The 15,850-nt window shown below is 36.5% G+C and overlaps 1 protein-coding gene across 4 annotated transcripts in view; it reads right to left on the bottom strand.

The window, feature by feature from the left end:
• Window positions 1-15,850, bottom strand: part of ZDHHC14 (zinc finger DHHC-type palmitoyltransferase 14) — a 93,680-nt gene that overhangs the window by 35,648 nt on the left and 42,182 nt on the right. For 2 of the 4 annotated variants that reach the window (XM_038130389.1, XM_038130392.1), the window contains exon 2: window positions 5,698-5,870. In XM_038130389.1, coding sequence (XP_037986317.1) covers window positions 5,698-5,870 — 173 coding nt within the window. The remainder of the gene's footprint in view (window positions 1-5,697; window positions 5,871-15,850) is intronic. The other 2 variants (XM_038130391.1, XM_038130393.1) reach the window with 1 other exon arrangement.

Below are 15,850 nucleotides of genomic sequence, written 5' to 3'. Positions count from 1 at the left end.
TACATATCACTGGGATTATCCTGCTCAATCAAGAGTTGGATTTTTTGGCCAATGCTCTTAAGAACTTAAGACAAACTGCCTCTAGAAGGCAGCCCTACATTGTCTCTATACAAGTTTCATAACCATATCATGCAATGTTTGTTTACAACTTTAAAAGGACACAATTTCAATCTTCAAACAATATTATTTGAGAAGTCAGTAAACTGAAACAATTCTAATGTTTCCTGAGGACTAAATGAAAAGATAATGAAAAGAATCTTTATGTATAACCCATCACATCTGAAAAACAGAAAAAATTCTAACCAAAACAAAACAAAGCCAGTCAACAATGTAAATCTCTAAGAAATGTCTTCCTATGTGTTTAACTGTTCAAATTTAAGGTACCTGTTTAACAACAGTGGGCTGCAAGACAAAAGAGTAATTTATTTCTTGGAGAGAAGAGAACTTAAATAAAATGCTCTTGTTTCAAGACAGTCATCTCAGGGACAAACAATACTGGGAACCTGGTTTAGACTGAAACCAGCAGCTGCTAACTGCATTCTTCACATAGTTTTTCATCTGATAGCCATCAAGAGATACAGAACACATACTGCTCCTGACTTTAAGGACTTGCTGCCTTAGATTTTTCCGCAATAATGTATGATTTTCTTAAAAGCAGAGTTTCATGATCTTCTTCAAGCCTAAAACTTCATGTGAATGGTATGCTCGTTCCCAGAAAGAAATGTAGTATTTAGTGATTTGCTGAGGGAAAGAAGCATAGACAGGAAGAGCTTTCAAAGACTTACCTGACACACAAAGTAATTTCACTATATTTATTTTAAGGATGTTGTTTAAGGGTGCAGTATCAGGTACAACTATAAGCCTAGGAAGCTGGTATCCCACCTTTGTAAAGAAAGCAAAACGTGATAAGCACAAATGGCATGCATTTGTTCAGGCCATGGCCAGTTCTATGAAATGCCTGTGCTGTGGCACAGATTTAATTTTATAAGGCTATAATGAAATCCAATTGTGCATTTCAAAACAAAAGAAAGACAGGCAAGGAATTCTGAAGGAGTCTCAAATGTGGTCTTGAGCATCCATGTAAATTAGACAGCCAATTTGCAGAGAGTGTGCCAATGTAGCTCATACATCGAGTTCAGGGCTTGGAAAACACAAAAGCAAGCAAGCAAGCAGAAGCTGTCCTGTGAGCTTGCCTGAGCTAATTGTACAGATGAAATGAGGAAGATACACATAACTTATGACAGCCTGAAGAAAAATCCAAAGCATTTTAAGGCTGAAGGATAAATTACCATGACTATCTTTTCAATTATCTGCGTCACCTATCCGATGTGAACAAGATTGATATTGTGGAAGAATTGTTAAACTTTTATACACCAACTGGACAAATGCTTTCCTGTTTCCAAAACCCATTCTCCTAGACTGAGTTATCATTCTAAGCCTTCATATTCAGAAGTTCACAATTTTTCCACTTGAAGTGACTTAACACTGCCTTAAGTCCAAGAAAGACATGTAACTGCAAAGAGGCTATGAAATAAGGCTGCTCTTCGTATTTGTGTTTCCATGGAAGAAAAAGCCCCTCTCAATATATTATTTTGTGTGATTGCAGAAGCTGTGCTTATATGCATCATGACAACAATGTAATTACAGCTAGGGTACCCCTGGAAAAATTACTTTTCAATATTAATGGAAGTTATAATTGAAGCAGAAATACTACATCAATACATTTAATGTTGTATTTAAAGAAAGAAAAAAAATCCTGCTGCATTTCAGTGAAATTATAGCACTTTTATAGTAAATAAAGTTAACCTCAGTGATTTTTACATTATATAAGCCTCATACATCCAGTTGCTTTTGTTCTATTATGTTATATGAAAACTCCAGCAAACTAGAGTATTTTAAAGACTTTTGCTTCTCCTCTCAGACCAAATGCACGTATGTGTTAAATATTCTTGCAGGTTCAAGTTTTCCAGACTTGTCTGGAAACTTCCTGCCTTCCTCTTGAGCTTTTACATATGTTGTAGAAAAGCAGACAGTGAACTGAGCCCTCATCACCACTGGGTATCCCAGAATACCCCTCTTCTGGCTCATGTAACCACTCTTCTTCTGACATGTCCCAAAAAGGATTTCTCCTTTTTGTCATATCACAGTGCTAACCCAATCTCTTTGGAAATGGCACTCAAGTCTCCTCTTCCTGCACCATTCACCACTTAGACCCCTTTCCATTAGTATTTGATTTCCACTTGTATTCATGCATTTTGTGGTTTTTCCCTAACGTTGCTCAAACTATTTAAAATACATTAAAAAAAAATCAAACCCAGTGATTGGAAATTTCTCCATCTCAGCACCAACTTCAGAGTTAAGCATATTCCTCATGAGCCCACAATCAGTCTCTGAAAGGTCCTATTTGAGCACTTAGCATTTGCTGCTAGAGTGTCTTTCTGAAAAGGTACTTACTGATTTTGTGGCAATTTCATCTAGAACTTATTTCCAAAACTGATACAGAAAGAATCCTATGCAGGACCCCATCAAGAGCTTAATTAAGAGTGAAAAATTAAGCATATCTTCATTTTCCCACCAAGACAGTTACTCTTTCAATGAAGGATATCAGATTGGTTACACTCAATTTTTTCTTGAAATTCTTTGTTGCTTGTTTTGAGACTTAAATAGCCACAAGCCCCAACCCTTTGACAGTCACAATTCTTATAATTTGATCATGTAATGACATGATCAAATCATATAATATCAAATCATATCAAATCATATAATTTTATCATGTCTTTCCAGACAAAGAAGAGTTTCTAGTGATAGAATGGACAGATTTCTATTAAAGCAGAACACTAGATAAACCAATAAAGATACAGGATAGTGGATTAACACACTTTTAAACTACAACTACTTTCTTTCTTCTCTTTCTATTAGCTATCAAGAAGCATACAAGTTATCTTCTGAGATCAAAGCAGTGTTGAATCCTACAGATTGTCCTCTGCTATTTCTCATTTCCCAATTACACAGGATGCCTTCAGCTTTTCTTTCTTCCTCTGACCTCTAACAGAACCTGTCCTTTTGTCTTCTACTGCTCCTTGCTGATTGTAACTGACTTTATTTTCCTTTTGCCTTTCCCAATATGCTTGTGCCATCATTTTCTACTGACCTTTAGGAACTATCTCCATTTCTGGCACTAGTATCTTTTTGTCTAGAATGAAATACAATCAAAATGGCCTCTTATTACACTTCCCAACCTTCCTCTGTATGAGGAAAGCTTGATGATCTGCATTAAATATAGTATTTTTGAATAACAGAAGTTCCTTCTGTTTTTTGGACAATTTCTTTCTTTTTTTTTTTTTATTCAGTTCTTTTCACTTTTTGTTTACCTATGAACACAGCAAATTCTCAAGAAATAACTGCTTTCCATTCCTGCACACAGGGGGTGGAAATAGCAGCATCACAGCTCTGTTAGTTCCCCATTCTTCACCTGAAGAAGGCTGATAGCCTAGGTAGAAATATTTTTTGCTCTTAATATGACCACCCTGTTCCCAAAAGGTCACCTGAAAGGACAAAGTACTGTCAGCCTCTTTAGAAGGTCTTATTTTGAGAACCATTCTTCCTAATCAGCTCATCCCATTCTAGGATAAGAATATAAAATAATTTCTAATATAAAAAAATAAAGTTTGACTCGTTTCAAGAGAACTTCAAAACAGCATTCTTAAAACACAATTGCTTGTCTTGGGACACAAGTGTTTCTGAGTGCATCTGTAATAATTTCTGTTAGGCTGCTTCCCAAAGACACCAGTAAGGCAAGGCAAGACTCAAGTATCTAAGAATGATTTTAATAAAGTAAAAGCTACAGATAGGACAGGTTACATTAACACATTTTAGCAGAGAAACTATTCAGTAAAGGCATTATTTTTAGGTGAGTTATCTGAAGAACTTCCTTGTCTAAAATAAATTACGGTTAACCTTGCACCCCATCTTTAGAAGGCACCTCAAGTTGAAATGTACAGCAAGTTACAAGGTAATCCAGTCTGCAGGATAGTTTTGGAAAATCTAGTCGTCTTTTCCACCGCAGGAGCCATTCAGCTTTTCCTGCTGCACAGATACCACTCCACTAGGATACACCTTTATGGGCACATAAAAAAAACGTACTGTAACAGTACAAAAATATTTCTTTCCACTTCCATTGTTGAATCCAGAATCACAGTTTTATGGCAGAATGATTTCTTATAGCTACCTAGCTTGTTCCTCCTCTATTACACTTGCCATGAGCCCTCACTTGCTTGGGAACTCCAGATTTGCTGCCACTGTAATTCCTTGCTTCAATATTCCACTGGCCCTTCTTGGAAGAGTACTGCCTTTGCTACTGCTGAAGAAAAGACAATGGCTTTGATCAGCTCAGCAGCCTCAACCTGTGAACAAGTATGCAATACCATTTAAAAATAATTATAATTTGTAAACACAAGTTTTGAAATTGTTCCACACAGGAACATTTTGACTGTCCCCTCTGGTATATTTAATTTGTATTTTTAGTTTTGTACTTCACCAAAACTCTGACAGATGACAGCATAAAATTATTGTTGTGAGCTGCTTATTTGAAATAATTGATTTTTGGCCATAGATCAATGTTTCTATGAACACAGAGCAAATAAGCAATTCCTTGAATAGGAACCTGTACCTGTGCTTGGCACTAAAGGTGATACCTTATTCTAAGCAAAGAATTCCTTGAAGGAGATCAATAAAATTAAACCATAACACTGGTTACAAAAAGGTGTTGAATGAATGCTTCATTATATTTTTCCATATTTTTATGCACTTCTGAAATAGCAAGATAAATAGCAAGCGTTTTAATACTTCTGTCATAAAAAGCCCAGGACTGCACTATGGTATTAAACATCATGGATGCCACAAGTATTTCTCTTGTGCTTGCACAGATCTGTTACGTGTCTTTTCAATGAGTGAGCTCTTTCACATGAGTGAGCATTTCTCTGAAACTGCTCCCAAAAAATGGAACTTCCACTGACTATCATATCAAAGCAGATACAGTAGCATTTATTAAGGTTGAGTAGCTTACTAAGCACACAAACCCACTATTTATGAAGCAGCTCTGCAAACTCATCCTGTGTTCTCTTATCCAGGTGGCACATTTTAGCTATTCAGCATATTTGTACCTGTAGAAGCCCCACTTACAGAATTTAGTTCAAAGTGCTCTTGCTAAGCGAGATTGGTTAAAATTTAGCTCTATACTTTAATTATGCTGGTTTGACTAAAAAAAAAAGTAACATTTTTACTGTATATTAACACAGAGTTTTATCTGACTCTTTTGCAGTATAAAAAACAAATTCAGTTAAATTCTGAGAATACACTGTTTTAAAAATGCACAACTGTAGATTTTTTGCAATATCAGCTTTCTTGTCAAAAACCCTTCAAAAAATATTCTTATGTACCACTGAAAGAATTCTACCAGACTTGATGAGAAGTATTTACAGTAATAACTATCACTGTAAAAGGCCAGGCTTTTGTTTACTTTCTTGGTGAAGAACTGATCAAGCATCTTTCAACAGGAATCACTGCAATGTCACCAGACATTCCAGTTCCAGAACAATCATTGTGGCAAGGTAGGAGTAACTCCTCCCACGAGCAGAGCAGCACACTGCCTTCACACAGTACATGCACCCTCGGGAGGAAAGCGAAGAGACAACAGACCTTCGGTGTTACCTATTTGTCTCTCTAGATCTGCTGCCTCATCTGGTGTTGCGCGGGGGAGGACACCAGGATCACTGAAACTAGTACGCAGCAGGGTCCCCATCACGAAAAAGAAAAGAATCCCACCAATTGCAGGTATAGCAGGTGTAATCTTCTCTGACAAATACGGGCAACTGGAAAAAGAAAAAGAGTCAACAATCAGCAACACAATGCAACTTGCTCTCAAAAAGTCTTTACCTCTGTAAATGCATACGAAGAATTCACTTTCTTCTCTTGATGCATGGAATGTTTATTGAAGCTGAAATTTCTCTTTATGTGTTCTGCAATTTTTCATAACATGTTCAATATAATAAAGGGACAAGTAGCATAATAATGACCTCACTATATGCAATAATCATTTACATAAGAAGATAAAATATTTTTATCGCAGCATAATAAGCTTATATAGTTCTTCACCTGCTGTCCAATTACACAAAAGTGAATTGGGCAGAGAGAGGAAAGGGGAAATAACCTGAAGAAGCCCACAACATGAAGAAATAAGCCACACTGAAATAAAATGGATTTATCATCCACCAGAAAGATGGTGCTCAAGAACATGCAACGCATTCCTTTAACAGTCTTGGTGTATATCAATATATTAACATCTCTACTGATTTTCCTTCTTAACCCATTTCTTATAACTTAGTAAAAAGTAAGAAGAATGCAAATGACAGTTCAACACACCTGGAAGCAAACAATCCAGGGGCATGTCTATGGCAACATCAACAGCTCATAACCAGGGCAAAAATGGCTCTATGTTTATCAGATTTACAATATACACACAGGGTTTAAGACTGGATTACAATTTAGGCAAATTTTCCTCTGTGCTTCATGTATGATTAAATTGAAATGCACAAAAACACTGAAATACAACCAATACACAAATATAAGTATCTCTTTACAGCTCTAAAAAGAAGGGATATGAGCACTTGGACATTACAGAAGCACTGCAACACCATCTTAGAAAACACACAGGCTGAAGACTCTCTTCATAGTTCTTATTTTAAGTAGGTGTGGGTAGAACACCAAGATGGCTTCATGTACTTCTGATGTCTGCATAAGAAGTCATAAAATAAGCTTAAAAACAGAAGTCAAAAACCAACAAGTTCTAGGCCTTAGGGCTTCATCTAAAGTTTCTAGGCATCGATCAAATTTAATTAACATTATCTTCCCTATTTCTGCTGACTGCCTTAAATGATGATTCAGACGTGCAAGCTTTTGCACTGCAAGTCAGTTAACCTCAGTGGAATGTTAACTCTAAGCAAGTGATGACAATGTCAGCTCCACTGTCCATCACTTCTGCAACAGGATGGGGAGAGAATGGAAACACTTTTCATACCAGTTGCCATGTACAAAGCATTTATCTCCCTGCATAACCCTATTAAAAGTACTTGGCTGCTTCACCAAACCTAGAGGCTTTCATGGATGCAGTGTGTCCATATGCATTACATGGTGTACACCATGTAAACAAGTGTAACAAGTGTAAACAAGTGTAAACCATCTCTCCCTACATTAATGCAATACTACAGGTGCAACAAGTTACAAAATATTAAAAAGATACCTGGGTATTAAAAAAAGATGAGGCCCAAGAGATACTGGGGTTTCACATAACAAATAGACCACTGAAATGCTAGGAAACATGCTTCAAATGTATGCTTTTAGGAAAATCTTCAAAGACACAGATTTATGAAATCAGTGCTAGCTAAAGGAAGCAGCAGCAAGATGTAAGCCTTGGTAGCTATAAGCCTTGCTCCTCTCATGTCAGGAGAAGCCGGACAGAACGAAGAGTGAAAGAGAAGCTCTCATATAGCATGAATGTCCTACTGCTCAATTTATTTCTTGCCACAAAGGGCTACTGAAATCAAAACCACTGTAATGTGCTCAGAGAAGAGAACAAATAGACTGCAAGAACATATTTTTAAAAGGATTAGAGGGAACGTGTACATTAATGAACACTAAATATAGCACAGTTCCTTCACTCTTCTATTGCATTATTCATTACATGTACCCAAGAAATTGCAACTGTGCTGAAGTCTGTTGACCAAACAAGAGCTGTATGTGTGTGAAAGGTAACATGAGATAATCTCAGGGTAGCACAGTAGGCACAGTACAATTTCGACACTTGCCAACACAAAACCAGCATTACATACACAAATTCTCACTGATACAGGATGGAAACTATAGGCCATCATGACTCTAACACGTTTCCTTTTAACAGTAACTTCAACTGAAGTTGGTAGACAGAAAAAATTGATGTACTGAATACTAATAAAGCCCACCATTGCTGAAAATTGATGTTTTCAGTATAGTAAAAAAAGCAAGGAAAAATCTGCCTCTGCCTTGCTGAACCAAGTCCACCTGCAGTAAAACAATCCCCACCCTCAAAGCCCTGTATAATCTTCACAACAAGCAAGTGTGAGGTAATCTGCTTTGCTTAAAGTTGCTTTCAAGGTTTAACAACATATATTTTACCACCTTTGACTTGAAATTAATTCAGCAATAATGAAGAAAAGACTGAAGATGGCATCTTTGGGAATAATAGCAAAGTAACATTCCACCAATTAAAAAATTCTTTCAAGCTGAGAAACCAGTTTCTTACAGCAGCTCCTTACAGAGATTCAGACAGGAAGTATGGGCAGGACCATTTAATACAGTCTAATTTATGTACAGACCATACAATATTACATGGGCTTGCAGAGAGCTCAATGACATCTCTCCTTTAAAAACATCCACTTAATTTCTGAAATACTTGTGAGATAAATCTAATAAAATCAAACCATGCAAAAACCAGCAGATACCATGAGACCTTTTTTCTTCACATTTGTTTAAAAAAAGGGGAAAAAAATATAACTTCTCCTGAGTTATTAAAAAAATCTATTAAATGTGCCAGCAAATTAAAAACATGACTCAGCTCAAAATTGTGAAAAAAACCTGCAGAAATACACTTGCATATTTATATACTTTATATTTGCATGCTTATATAACAAATGTATTTGTACTGCTACATTAAGTCAATATTATTTTAAACACTTCTAGTGTTACTACTTTTAGAATTGTCAAATACTGAACACAGAAAAAGATTATCCCTCATGTTTGCTCAGATTCCTTAATTAATTTAATTGAGGATGTATCCCTTCAGGCAGCAGCTTTCCTCAGATATTACAAGAAGTATCTTTTTTGGAGGGTATTTTCAGCGGTATTTTAAAGCAAACACTAGTGGGTATTTCCTGACAGCAAATTTCAGAATTTTCCCTGCAGAGGGAATCCCTGTGCAGAGACTTGCCTGCTGCCAGTAACACTTTGATAAACAGCAGAGAGCTCCAGGACAGATGTCTGTCCTACTGCAAAGCAAGCAGTGACAAACCTTTTTCCAAGTGGCACTTGGTGACGACTAGATGTGAACTGACATCCTCAGTTTACATCTTACATAGGGTAAAACAGTTGTTTTAAATCAGCATCTCTAAGGACAGCAAGTACTGACTAGGTCTATCCTGCAAAATACATTTTTAGAAAATATTACTAGACCACAGACCCCATTGGAAACTGTTACTGTGAAAATAGATTTTTCACACAAAAATGTTTGGATCCGCATACAGCAAACTGTAACATAACTTGAAGTTTTGAATTAATTGAGAACTTTGATACTTTTGCCCCTGTTTTTTTTTGCTTGGCTTCTCAGCTGCTTTTTTTGAAGCATCATGTGAAAGTTTGCATGAGTGTAGGAGGGAAATAAAATCTGGCGGAAGACTAGTCTGTCACAAGCTCGTTGGAAATAAAAACACCCTGGCACAGAAGAGATAATTATCAAGCATCACCCCTGTGAACAAAGGATGCAGGGGAAGCACAAAAGAGACTCTTACCACCCAGCGGCCCTCGTAATGGTGTAACCATACTCCCTGCAGCTACCGAGATCAGCAGAAAAATACATCTAGAAACTGTGCTGAGGAGCACAGTCAGAGTCCTACAACTTTCAAGAATTCCATTAGAAAAGGGAAGGAAAGAAAAGAAGTCTCCTGAAGGCCTTTCCTGGAAAGATGATGACTTTCCTGAAAGGTTCACTGACAGTAATGCACTGATGGGGAGACTCAGTAAAGGACAAATCTATCCAGTATGGGAATCTGGAGTGGGGCTGAGACTGTATTTAAAAAAAAAAAAACAACAAACCAGGGTTTTATACGTTGAAGATTTAAATTAATATTTGCTCAGTTGGCATGCAGAAAACAATATAAGTACAAAGCTATTGCATCTTTGCATTAAACATCACACTTAATTACACTAATTTAAAAAAAAAGCCCTACAAGCTTGGCTTGCAAGACTGCTAAGAGGATACTCTATGTCAAGCTATTCATCAATATAAAACTCTTTGTAGCAGATATAAATATATGTAGTCTAGGAAAAATATAAATACAGTTGAGCAACGTAACATAAAGAAATAAAATGATTGTTCCCTTCCCAACATCATCAACTTTGTTTCTGTTTCTGCACGTACTGCCTGTTTAATATACCAGTGGCTATTGGCATGCAGGTGATGTCCAACAGAAGGCTGGCAATGGGCACCCTGGGTTCAGCTCCACATGTTACAAGCTAACATCTGAATGAGACTGGGCTGCTTTCTTTAAACTAGCCCAAGGGGTTTGTTGTTTCTCCTTCCACTCTCATTTATGGCTCTTCTCAGCTTACCCTTCCTTTCAACTCCACTGCATCGTTGCTCCAAGCCACTGTCCCAAACTTCTGCCCTTATGCCAACACAAATCTTCGTCAGGTTCTTTTGTGAGCAAAGTTAGTGTACTAAAATGTATGAAAATGACACCATTTTGTTGACTTCTCTTTCTGTCTAAAAAACCAAACATGCACTTGAAAAGGCTATTAGCACAAAGCAAGGGAAAAAGCAGCACGCACAAAACTACAGGAAGAGGGAAATTTGGTCAGTGGGAGGAGACCTCAGTTTCAGCAGCTGTCAGTAAGGTTTTCATTCAGGCCACAGCCTCCTGTGAAACCATGTTCTAACCTTGACCTCTTCCAGTTTAGAGATGGCAACAAAATACCCATATAGAGACAGATTAAAGGCAAAGCAAGACTCTGGGCTAGAAGAACAAAAATAGCTTATAACTTATTTTTCTAATGTAAGTTGCCAGTGCAGCCAAGGACATGCATGAAGAGCAACATGGGCAGATGAAGACATAAAGATGGGCAAAACATGAGGGCACAGCAAAAACCTTGGAAGCTGCTGCCTGATAAAGAATTCATAGAGATAAATATGACAAAGAATGATCAGAGTGAAATACTTTCACTGTTGTGGGGTTTGGAGGCTTCCTTCTTTTTACTTGTTTTTTTCAGAAGCATGCTGCTGGCACACAAAAAAATGTGGTATAATTTGAGTATAGATTAGTCCAAGTAATGTAAATTCCTAAAAAGATTAGCTAAGGAAGTTTTGCATTAGTTTCTCACATCTGCTTCATTCTTTTGTACAGCTTTTAAAATCCCTATTGAATTGTTTTAAGGGATATTGAATTGTTTTAAGGGACACGGACTAATTTCAATAGGATTTGAAATTTACTTAAAAAAAATTAATTTATTTCATTATTATTTGTTTTGAGCATTCCTTCTAAATCATACACTCCCTCATTTTACAATGGTAAAGCAGTTTCAAAAACTTATTAGATATAATACAAGACAAAAATCACTCTTCTGACAATTTGTTTCATTTTAAATTCAGGAAATCTGGAATGTTGCAAGCATGTGAAGACTACAGAAAACAGAACAGTTGTCAAACAAAAGGCAGAATGACAACAGGAACAGAAGCAATAGCCAGAATACAACCTCCTCATCATCTTAATAATCTAAGATATTATTTCTTAATCAGAAAGACATATTTGTTGAATGGATTCAGATGAGAGCCACTGTTAGTTCATTCTCTATTTTACAGTATTAGATACATCTTATTTTTTCAATACTTGCTATATTTCTTGATGCTAACTCCATTTAAAATCTATTCTAATTGAAAATAATTTTTAAGTGGAAACACATACAAACCAGTGTGTAAGTAGGTGTTCTAGCCTCTACCAGCACAAAGAAACGATTACTTAAAACAAAGAAGATTATATATGATGAAATCCCACAGATTACTGAACCAGCATGATCCTTAAACCTAACAAGGTAAATACTTTATGGGTTCTCTCCAACCTATTACAAAATAAAATTAGCTTAACATTACCCTGAACAGCAAAAGCTCATCAACTGGTCTTCAAAGTTTCAATCAGAAACTGGACACAGTTTGGTCTTTAAAGCTGCTCAAACCCATAAGCAATTACTAAGAATAGGAGACTTCAGAGACTTCTCTCCTCTGGCGCAAACCTGCAAGCATTCAATGGAACTCCTTACAGCACTGACTCCATTAAATTATAATGCATTACCATGGAAAGAAGATTTACACTGGTTGGATTTGGATGTAGGAGTTCAGATGAAGCAAAGCAAGCGCTGTTGATTAGGACATTGTAGAAGGCAACCACAAACTCTCTCCTACAAGTAAAGATCTCAAGGGTGTAATGCAGCAAATATACAACAATCAAAGTAACAGCCTTGCATGACCTCCCAATTTTTACTGCCACGAGAATTAACTCTAACGATCCACTGTCAAACTTCAAAGCTGGAATAAATAAAATGCATAATACAAAATGAACCTGCCTGCAAAACAGATGTGATTACTGAAGCTCCTGCAAGGGCAATTATGTTTTACTTTGTTCTAGAGATAAGGAACATCTTTGTTTCACAAAACACTATTTTGAAAACTATGATTCCATCAACTGTTGGCCAGAAATTTCCAAGCAAGGTAGTAAGAAAATGGGGAATATCTACCAAACTGGTAGATACATCAAATGCCCAACTTATAAAAAGTCAATGCAAGCATAACATATCCTCAAGAGACAAACTTAGAAAAGGCATAGCTTCCAAACATGCAGCAAACTGAAGTCTTGCTTTATTGCTAATTCCGTTCCCTGACTAATTACTTACTTGAAAACCTAAAAATATATTTGCACTTAAATTTTCCAGTTTTGCATACAGTGCAAGGTTTGGTTTTCATAGTGTAAGACAACCAATCAATGAATTCCGCTAAATACATAAACCTGTAATTTCTTTTAAACAGCCCATATACAACACTTTCTTTCCTGTTGTGCTTCATAGTGCTTCCTTACTACTTCTTATTATTTCCTGCTATGTGATTTTATAACTAAACCATCAGGTTAATCCCAAGTACTAATGAACTGAAATGAAAACTGGGACAAAGCAAGCGGAAATGCCTTACGCTACAACTAAGTCCCTAAAGGAGCGGGAGCTTTGAGATTTTTCACAGCATCCTCTGGAAACTGAAGCACACACAAATAAGCTGCTGCCAGTTATTGGACTCTGAGCTTTCAATGAGCCATAGTTTGTTTTCACCCTCCCCAGTCTATAAGGTCTAAAGGCTAGATGTAAAGCCTAGCTCTTGCTAAAGGGCAAAGGCCTGTCAATGCAATCCCTACCTCTGGCCACATTCCACTGTCACTTACCCTGTGTAGCACAAATGAGCTGGCTAATGCAGAGGAATTGTTTTTCTTCTGTTCCCTTTTCTGAAAAGAACCAAAACCACCAAATTCAAAAAAACCAGGACCACTAAACTCAAAAACTCCCAAAACCATTCATCATCTGTCTGATCAATTTCATAAAGAATTTAATTCACTGTGCAATTAATGAATGCCAGAGAACAGGTAGGAACACACAGAAAGCAGGATGAAGTTCAACTGTGATTTCTAGACCCACTCAGCTGCTATGTGGAAATCTCATCCATAATCATAAGAATAGTGGATCCAGGGTCTTATTGCCATGATTTAACCTGGCAGATATCTAAACATGACACAGCTGCTCATTTATCCTGGATTATTATTTTTTTTACTCTTCTTTCCTCTGCAGTTCTCTGTATCACAAGTCTCTTGTATAGAACACACAAATGAACTTTCATCTAAAATACAGGAAAAAATATTTACATCTTAACTTCTCAGTGAAAACCACTATAATAAAAGCCTTTGAATATTCATTGAAAAGCAGATACAGCACTTCCTAGGGTTCTTTTACTTATAAAAATGGAGAACTGATAATGCTACCCATCCTACATACCAAAAGTATGTATCACATTGTTATAAATAGAGCAACTGGAAACATAAAGCGAGGAGGAGGATAAAACCAAGAGAGCTTAACCTCCTCTTCCCCAAAAGAAGCAGAGCTGAGCAATTCAGCAACTTGATCACAAAAAGACTCAAGAGGTTTGTTTGTAGTAACTTCACTGCTACAGGTCTCCACAAGCACTGGAGGAGTTTTACCTGAAATGGCATCCCTTGCTTTCTCCTGCTGCCTCCTCACAGCCTCATGTGAATCTCTTGTCCCACACTAAGCACTCATTGGAGAGGCAGACTGGCATACTGCAGGCTACTTCAGACTTAAAAAAAAACCCCAACAACTAATTTGCACTCATGATTCCAAAGCAGTGCCAGATCTCCATATCTAAAAATGGGTCAGTTTAAATATATCAACTTGCAAAAACCAGCTGGAGGCAAATCATTTATTTCATAGAAAAAATAAAGTACACAGTGCTTCATCTACACAGAGAGCATCACCACTACAAATATTTGGATTAGCAATATAATTGAAACAACTAGGAATAGCCTTTCACTGTTTTGCCTTAGAACTGAGATTTGGGTGCAAGTCTCAGAAGCCCAGGCATGAAAAGTTCAAGAAATAGATTACAATGAAAGATTGCTTCTGAATCACCAGAGTTTAGCCATGTCATAGCATTTAATTACCTTCAGGGATGTGTGCAGAAAAGACTGCAGTGTTTGAGTAATGCAACTTTTATCTGAGTATTTCCTTTTTTTGGAAGACATTTAAATGCTCTTTCTAGACTTCTATGTTAAATACTTCTCAAACCTAGATAAGCATGTTCAAATTGAAAATCAGTGGCTTTATCATATTATACTTTTCTCTGTACTTCCACAAACACATCACTGAGGGGGACATTCCTCTTGGGAAAGGCCACTGACTGAAATTATTAATTTCATATTCTCTTCCTGAACACTTCTATAATTCACCAAAAGTTATTTCTACCATACATCAATGCTGCATTAAATTAGGTGATTAATAATAAATAATTCTGTATTAAATAAAGGTGATAAAGTCACCCACTTAAATAAGAAAAAACAAATTTCAGCATATTTTCTCTTAAGCCAGCTACATCAAGAAATACAGATCACAGAAAGGTACAATGAAGTTATCACAGAAATGTTACTACAAAAATGAAAAACTAAAGATAAAAATCATCCCTGTGAATGGTTTAAAGTTCAGGGTATCACAGAAGATTCTGTAGTAAGTGCAACAACAAAAAAAATTCCACATTTAAAATAATTGTGCTCTCCACACAAATGTCACTTAAGAACTACAGTTACTTTACAGTTACATGACGTACAGTAACCAAATATTGTGACTGCTAATGCATAAACCAGATCCGAATGTAAAATGAACAATGAAATGCCCAGTTTTTACAGTTTCTTAAAAATATTTTATTCACAATTCCCACTCAGTTTTAATTTTTTGTCATATGCAGATTACCTTTACTACTGTTTCATTGATGTTTTCAATCCTTTTCCCAACTTATATGCAATTTTGTCCAGTAATTAACACAACTACTAATTTTAATATAAACCAAAATAGGATTTCAGGTAGGGGAGGTTAACAAACACTGGGTGTTACTGCTATCCTTCTTTGGAAGTGCAAATTATTTCTTCAATTTAACATCTATTTTTGTCAGACTGCCAAAACTTCTAAAAATTGTCACAAGAAGGTGAAGCAAAGGTCTTTGTTACATCCACTGTGACTATAAATTCTTTTCTTCTTCTAACATTTCAATTATGCAACTTGTTAGCACCTGTACATGACACGATTCCCACTGAAAGAATACTTTTTTTGCCAGTATTTATACAGACATCAGCAGACAGCTTTGCAAGGGGAATGATGTGAACTCTCTCCCTAAGGCAAACCAGCCATGAAAATCAGAGAAAAGCTCAGTTACTTCATTGTTCCCAGAATA

The sequence above is a fragment of the Motacilla alba genome, chromosome 3, assembly GCF_015832195.1.
Source record: "Motacilla alba alba isolate MOTALB_02 chromosome 3, Motacilla_alba_V1.0_pri, whole genome shotgun sequence".
NCBI lineage: Eukaryota > Metazoa > Chordata > Aves > Passeriformes > Motacillidae > Motacilla > Motacilla alba.
Note: the sequence above shows the minus strand (reverse complement) of the source record. Positions and strands in the feature narration are given on the sequence as shown.